This window comes from Mastacembelus armatus, chromosome 4, assembly GCF_900324485.2.
Source record: "Mastacembelus armatus chromosome 4, fMasArm1.2, whole genome shotgun sequence".
Lineage (NCBI taxonomy): Eukaryota > Metazoa > Chordata > Actinopteri > Synbranchiformes > Mastacembelidae > Mastacembelus > Mastacembelus armatus.
The window spans coordinates 8,281,018-8,288,361 of record NC_046636.1 but is presented as its reverse complement, the minus strand read 5'-3'; the positions used below and the strand labels follow the sequence as shown (position 1 = coordinate 8,288,361).

Here is a 7,344-nt window from a genome sequence, read left to right as displayed (position 1 = left end):
ATGGTTTTTTTTTTTTTTTTTTTTTTTTTTTTTTTTTTTTTTTGACAGTAGGTGAAAGTCACCTAAAAAGAAATTGGGAGACCTTTTTGGAAATTTAGTTGGATGGTATAAAAATCATTCCCATCAGCTCCCACTTTCCTCCTGTGTGGTGCCGATTGACAAATGTTAGAGTGCTAACTCCAGTTTCACTCCTGAACTCACTCTATGAGGTAACTGAAAAACACAAGTGTCTGGTGAAGACAAATCTGACACTGTTGAAAATGTGCTTTTCCAAACACACACAAAGTGACCATGTCTTCAAGACAAATTTTACTGAAATCCAAGAGTGAGACGAATTCAGCTATGCAGAACAGTCAATGACCTCCCACAAATCTGTCCTTTTATCCAGGATAAAAAGAAAATAGGCCATCTGTTGTTATCATGACATGTAAATGTAAAAATGTAAAAGTTAGTTTTACCTGAACAAACTTTTAAAAAAAATTTAAATAGCTGTCCACTGCAACCATCTTTCTAAGGTAGTCTAATCTTGTAAAATGTAATCAAGATGTTAAAATGTATTATTTTGCCATCATAGTTTAGGTTTGAAAATTTGATTTAAAACAATTTTTTTGTTGCTTATTATTGGTATTTATTGATCTGTGAAGGTTCTCAGGCAGAGTGAGATTTTCTGTCCTGTCAGGTGATTTTTTTTTTTTTTTTTTTCCCAGCCTGAACCAAAGCTGCTCTGTGAGGTTTCTGCTTTTTAAACAGAGGCCTTTGTTGAGTTTGCACATTATGAAACAACTAAATGTGTTATGCAGATTGTGACTTTAATCTAAAGCATTTTTGTAACCTTGCTGTCAGATGGTCACCAGACAGACTGAGACCAGCATGAGGTTTGGTTTGTAAAATTAAAAGTTTATTTTGAGGTGGACCTGAAACTTGATTATCATTATTGATACAAATTAGTTATGTGATAGTTGTTTCTGGGAGGCCTTTGTACTGGTTGAAGAGCTGTTTAGTTTAGGAAACTTGCTTGTCTTTTGCTCTTTTTCATGCCCACTGAGCGTCTCATTGCAACAATATGATTTTCTTTTTTCTTTTTTGTGATTTATATGTCTCAACATTTGAATATTTGTAGAGCCAGCACACATTAAGTGAATGTTTGTAAAAGTGCCAGTTCTGGCTTGTAGTCTCTGATAGATATGGTTAAAGAGTTAGTGCAGTTATGTTCTAATAATATGGCTTTTTTTTTTTTAGTGGACTGTATTTGGTTTTTCCAGCCGTGTCACAGTATTTAGTCTGGAGAATAACCCCAAAAAAATCCTGCACTGAGCCCTGTGGGATTGGTGTACTCTGGGCTTCTCAGAGAACCTAATATCAATAATTGTCCATTTACTCCTTTAAAGAGAGTAAACTAGATCTTACTGCTTAGATAGTTTACAGCTGACATTTTTTGTAGGATCTGATTTTCTTCACCAGGTTTAAGAGGCAGACAAATGTGAGATCTTGTTTTTAAAAAAGTTGTAAAGTTACCTGTTTACTCCAATTGACAAGAAAAGTTAAAAAAAAAAAACAAAACAAAAAAAACTATGGTGCAGTGTATTGAACATGGAACAACCTGGAATAATTACCACCTCGGGCTTAATGTCCATCTTGTTAAGACAGCTGCTGTAGACAGTTGAACACTTTGAGGCTTCATTCAGTGGAAATGTACATATCGGATAATGCAGTTCAATACAACACCAGAAATTACAGCCTCAGAAATGACACAGCAGTTGAATCAAAATCTCTGAGATGTCAGCATCAATTCAAATTGTACATTTGTCTACTGGAATCCTTTTAGTCAATTTTTCATTATGAAAACCTCAAAACTTCAATACCACGATTTTCTATTTTAAGACTGCATTTAATTATTGTGTAATGTGGAAGCATTGTTTGAAATACAGAAACCAGAGAATTCCAACCCCACTTTTCAACTTTGTAAAGCTTTGAAGCCTCTGTGACCTCATTTTTGTTTGCGTTACACATTTACTGTATAGTTCAGTCTAACTGCTGAAACCCATTCTGTTTTCTCTATGTCAAGGAGACGCATTTACTCATTGTATCCAGACAAAAAGGGGAACATCCGACAGCTAAAGCATCAGAAATTTAAAGAGGCCAGAACAGAATGGATATGATTTATCAGGTGACCAGAAACATGCAGTTATTTATTATTTCACTACTGTCATTTGAAGATACGGATACAGATTTCTCAGTCTGATGATTTCTTGTAAACATTTTTCCTAGATATGAAGGGAAATATGCCCCTTTAATCATCTCAAATCCTTTAATTATAATTAGAAGTTATACTTTTTTATTATTGATGCATAACTAGAATGATACTTCATATCAAATCAGGTGATGTGGCATATCATGCTCCCTGGACAAAATATACTTGGTTAAACTTCATGTAAGAGACAGGGAAATTGTCCAGCTGTGACCCAATTCATCCAAAATCAGGACTTCTCAACTGCTGAACAACGTGATTAGATGTTACACAGGCATGTGACACTGACAAAATCGCACTCTGAAAATTCAGAAATGGTATTGGAATGTAATAATCATGTGCAATCTGCATTCCCCAGTCTTCTGTGAAACTAACTGGAGTTTTTGGATGTAGAAGCAAGTCAGAACGCTTTGGGAGAGTTGAATAATGGTACAAGTTTGAACCTTTTCTCCACTTCTGCAGGAAGTGGTTTTAATTTCGAGTTTGTTTGTTTTGTTCATCTCCTTACTCGTGTTGTCAGAAGCATGGTATAAGCTTTTTGATGCCGATGCATCATGAGATAGAGGCCAACAATGTGTGTCCGTGAGTCCCCGTGTGGACACGTGTTGCTGTTAACTTATTTCCTTCTGAATTTTTTGTTAGTATCATGCTGGCTGTTCTGCACAGTGACCTACTCTTTGATATTAGTTGACGCTCTGCTGTAAAGCTTTTCACTGGGATGTAAATGTTAATGAATAGGGAAAAGGGAAGTTACTTTTTAAACATATTTTTTTCTGTGTCTTTGATGGCTCCTGAGACGAAAATTTTTACTTCACCGATGTTTATAGATTTTTATTTATGGTGTCAAGGTATATAAATCTTGTACAGAGGTGCCTCTATGCACGGGCTTGTCTGTTTATGTTTAGTCAATGTTATTTTTAAATGTTGGAGGGAAAATAAATGCATTATGAAATACTGAATTATATTAAATGTCTTTCTTTACATTTGGATGTTGGTAAAACTAACTGGACTATACTAAGGTCAGTGAAGAAACTAAGTACTTAAATCCATTACTTCAGAAGTAAAAGTACCAATATACCAATGTGTACTTCATCTGCTGCAAAAAAAGCTTTCTGCCCCCTGCTGGTCACACTTATTAATGTGTCACACATTTTTTTTGCAGTTGTAAAAAATAAATGCACATTTGATCATGTTTCTTTTACAAACTGTTCACAAGTAATCCTGAATCAATAATTTATTACCTTCTCATTTAACAGAAGCTTTCAGTGTGTTTCATCAAACCTCTCAGGGAAAGAAAGAAGTTCCTGGAAGCCTGGGATGGATTTTGAATATCCTGCAGATGGAGCTCAGTGGCCCTTTTTCCTGCTTATGATTAATTTCTGCCTCAGTTGCCAGCATGTTGTCCCAATGCTTCACACAGGTAATTTGTGGTACAACACAGTGAAGCCCAACACTTTCTGACATTGTGGTTCTTGATATAAAGATGGCATTAATGCAAGAGTCCAGGCAGATGTAGGCAATGTCATAATCAGATCCATACAATAATGAAATATTAACAAATAATTCAATCCCATAATCATAAACATACACTCATAAGTCCAAATTGCATATTCTTTTACATCACGTTTTTGCAATTATTCCCTATTCAGTTTCAGCACAGAATTGAAAAGGAACAAATACCCATATTGGAGTTGAACCTGAGATAGAACCTCAACTGTGAACCAAAGGCCACTGGCCGTGACCCTGATCCTGTACACTCCCTGAAAACACAGTAGAGTTAGATTTGTCACAGAGGTGTCATGGAGAGATATTGTTTCAGCTGCTACCCACCAGGCACTGATGAGGGGGAAAAGTGGAGTGCACAAAGTAGAGATCATTAATAATTTGAATCTTTTCAAGTCCAAAAAGTCAAAATAATTTTAAATGACGCATTATTTTACAGGCCTGTAAAGTGTAACTGTTATACAAATAATCCTGTTATATGTTTCCTGGCAGAACCCCATGATTTGGTTCTAATTATAGGAAAATTTGAGAGACATCAACTGGTACATGTCCAGTTGTTTACAAATGCTAAGCTAGCATGAAAAATGTGTCCACAAACATACAAATCGGTTTAAATGACGAAGTTTGCAAAAGTAATGAGCTTAAATAGAATCATTGCTTCCAGTGAAATGAATCCAGAAGACAACAACGGAGGAATCAGTGGATCTGTAAAATAAAGCATTACCTCATTTTCTCCTGATATTCATATTGATGTATTTTAACAGTAAAGACTTTGACCCCATAGAGAAACACTGAAAAGAACAGTAATTAGTGATAAAGCAGTGCCATTGTCAGGACCACTAGTGTTGTATTAAAATCACTTTTTAATTAACTATCTGAAAGTTATATCAAAAGTCTTATAAATACAGTTGTGATTGGTTTTTATACACTGCTATACAAAAGGATTATTTTTAACACTGGACCTGTCAGAGTCACAGGTCATTTGAACGCTGCCTCCAGATGAACCGAGCTGTATAATGTTCCTGTAGCCTCCACTGGATACATTCCTATAAACTGGAGCATCAGGTGGAAGGAGGATGAGGTGGTGAGAGATGAGCAAAAACAGAAAATGCAGTTTTATGGGGGCATGAATCCAGAGCCCTGATTGCTTGAGGAGAGGTTGGATGACAGTGAAAATTACAAAATAAAAGCTCAGTCATGTCTTATTGTCCCTCTTCCCTAATAACATCATTTAATAAATAATCCTGCAGGAGCCCTGAGGGTCCTGTCCAGCTGTGGGCTGCCATGTTTCCAAACAGCAAACGCTCAAGCATGTCAAACATGTCTTCAGGCTGCAGTGCTTTAGGTCTGGTGGGGGCTCTCTGTGTCGTTCAGTGTGAATTTGACAGTAGCAGGTAGTTGAGTGATGATGTTTGCATTGCACATCAGCTGGGTGAACACGTGGCTGTCCCTCATGATATCAGGATAAAACAGATTCCTTTGTGGTGCAATGGAGGAGCTGCTGTGGGTGCTGCTTCCTCGTCTGGATAAACCGAGTAACCGTCGAAACAGAGACCTCCTGAGGAGGATGTAGATCCAGGGATCGAGGATGGGGTTAACTGAGGCTATCCTGATGGCAGCTAGGTCTGCTTTGGAATCAATTTTCAGCATGAATTGGTTGGCAAACACACGGACCTTTAAAAGAAAAATAAGTTACTTTGGTTGAGATCTTTGTATTGGAAATAAGAGTTTAAAAATGCTTAATGTCGACAAATATATACAGTAATGTTTTGTTTTGTTTTGTATTGATACAACACATTAAAAAATAATTAGAAGGAAGTATAAAGCACTATTTTCATTACCAATGAATCTAAAAGTTATTTTTTAGAATACATTATTATTCATCCAATTATTTGGTCTATGAAATAAAAAACAGTGAAAAAGTCCCCACACATTTTCCTACAGACTGTCATCAAATTTCTTATTTTGTGTGACTGACCCACAAAATTCATGATCATTAGAACAACAATAATCCAAATGTGATATTGTAATACTTGAAGTGTATCTTCCTGGTAATACTACAGTACTTTCACTTTAGTTAAGTTGTGAATGCTGGACTTTTTTTTCTTATAGTGTATTTGTACAGTGTGATTTTCATTTCAAAACATATCTGTACATTATCATAATATTCACAGAGTATCTGAAAGCTAACGTGTTGTTTCCTTTTGTCTCCATCAGTAGGGTTTGCAACAACATCAACATCCGGTGTAAATTAGTGCACAATGAATTACCCGACTCACCACTAACGGGGCTGAACAGGCCAGAACCACCGCGGAGGTCATGACCAGCACCGCGATCATCTGCGTCTCTGCGGCCGACGACAGAGACCTCCACCTCTCCCGGACGCTGGTTCTGGTGACGGGACGATGTACGGTCCTCTGACGCATGAGCAGCAGCGCTCCGCACACCGCCAGGTTCAGCGCGATGGTCACCAGGATGAGCAGCAGGCTGACGACGGCGTACAGGACTGAGTAAGCGGCGGCCGCAGGCTCGGCTGTCCTCCAGTCGATGAAGCACCAGGTGTTGGACGACTGCAGCAAGCTCCTCGCCATGCCCATCGTCGGAAGGCAGCAGAAGAAAATGTGACTGATGTAAATGAAGAACAGAAACTTTTGCGCAAAGCGCCTGTCCACGCCCCATCGGTGGTAGGTGTATGGGCAGCATATAGCCAGGTACCGCTCGGCTGCCATGGTGCATATGATGCTCAGTCCAGCTAAAGCGAAAAACAGCAACAAAAAAGAGTGAAACTCGCAGACATGCTCGTTTTTCAGCACATGCTGTTCCAGGTAGTTGGCTATAGTGATCGGACTGGCCAGACAGGTGCCCAGCAGGTCCGTCACAGCCAGACCGCACACTAGTGTGTAGAAAGCTGAAGATTTTCTCTCCTGTCTTGATACCGAAAGCACAATTATTGCAATTATATTCCCAATGGCGCCTCCAGCAAACATAAATATCGGTAAAGCGATTGATTTCTGCACCCTGTCCGCCTGTGTATGCTGTACAATGGTTTCGTTCATTTGAGCGGATCCGTGCGTAAAGTTCTGGTTTTCCATTGCCACATAAACTTCTGGGCTGGAGTTTGTTAGCGGTGTTTCCTCTGGTCTGTTGTGGATTTGGGATCACATCTCGTCTTTAACTCGTCTCAGCGGGTGATGGGTTAGTAGAGGTATCTTCTCTAAAAGTCTCATACCCTCTGCTTTCCAGTAATCCAGATGTTTTTAGCCGAGGAAGACGTTGCGCACAGCGTTGAGTTTAGGGGTGGGCTGTGTCTAAATATACTGAACCACCCAGCAGCCTGACAGGATGGATGGGATGGAAGCGATAGACAAACGGGAAAATAATGTCTCTGCTTTTTTTTCTGCCCCCCCCCCCAATTTCCGCTTCAGGTCGCATCTGCCAGTGTTGGCGTCATCGCACCACTGCGCAATAACTGTGGCTGCCTGTCAGGAGGTCAAATGATTGACTGGTGAGTAAAGATAGAGCTCAAAAACTCGGCTAGACGGAGACACTTGAGCAGACCTTTCTCACCCAACTGAGTCATGTGTGTCCACGCA

General features: G+C 39.0%; 1 protein-coding gene across 1 annotated transcript; it reads right to left on the bottom strand.

The window, feature by feature from the left end:
- Positions 1 to 4,594: 4,594 nt before the first annotated feature.
- On the bottom strand, positions 4,595 to 7,089 carry LOC113139900 (prostaglandin E2 receptor EP4 subtype-like). The gene is made up of 2 exons (XM_026323526.2): positions 6,031 to 7,089; positions 4,595 to 5,425 (listed from the first exon to the last, which is right to left on the bottom strand). Exons 1-2 carry the CDS (start codon positions 6,841 to 6,843, stop codon positions 5,093 to 5,095), a joined length of 1,146 nt encoding a protein of 381 aa, XP_026179311.1. The 5' UTR covers positions 6,844 to 7,089; the 3' UTR covers positions 4,595 to 5,092.
- Between the last annotated feature and the right edge of the window lie 255 nt (positions 7,090 to 7,344).

Coding starts and splice junctions, on each gene's coding strand:
- LOC113139900 (XM_026323526.2), bottom strand. CDS start 6,843: ATGGAAAACCAGAACTTTACGCACGGATCCGCTCAAATGAACGAAACC. Junction 5,426..6,030: donor CCTGTTCAGCCCCGTTAGTG/GTGAGTCGGGTA, acceptor TTTCTTTTAAAG/GTCCGTGTGTTTGCCAACCA.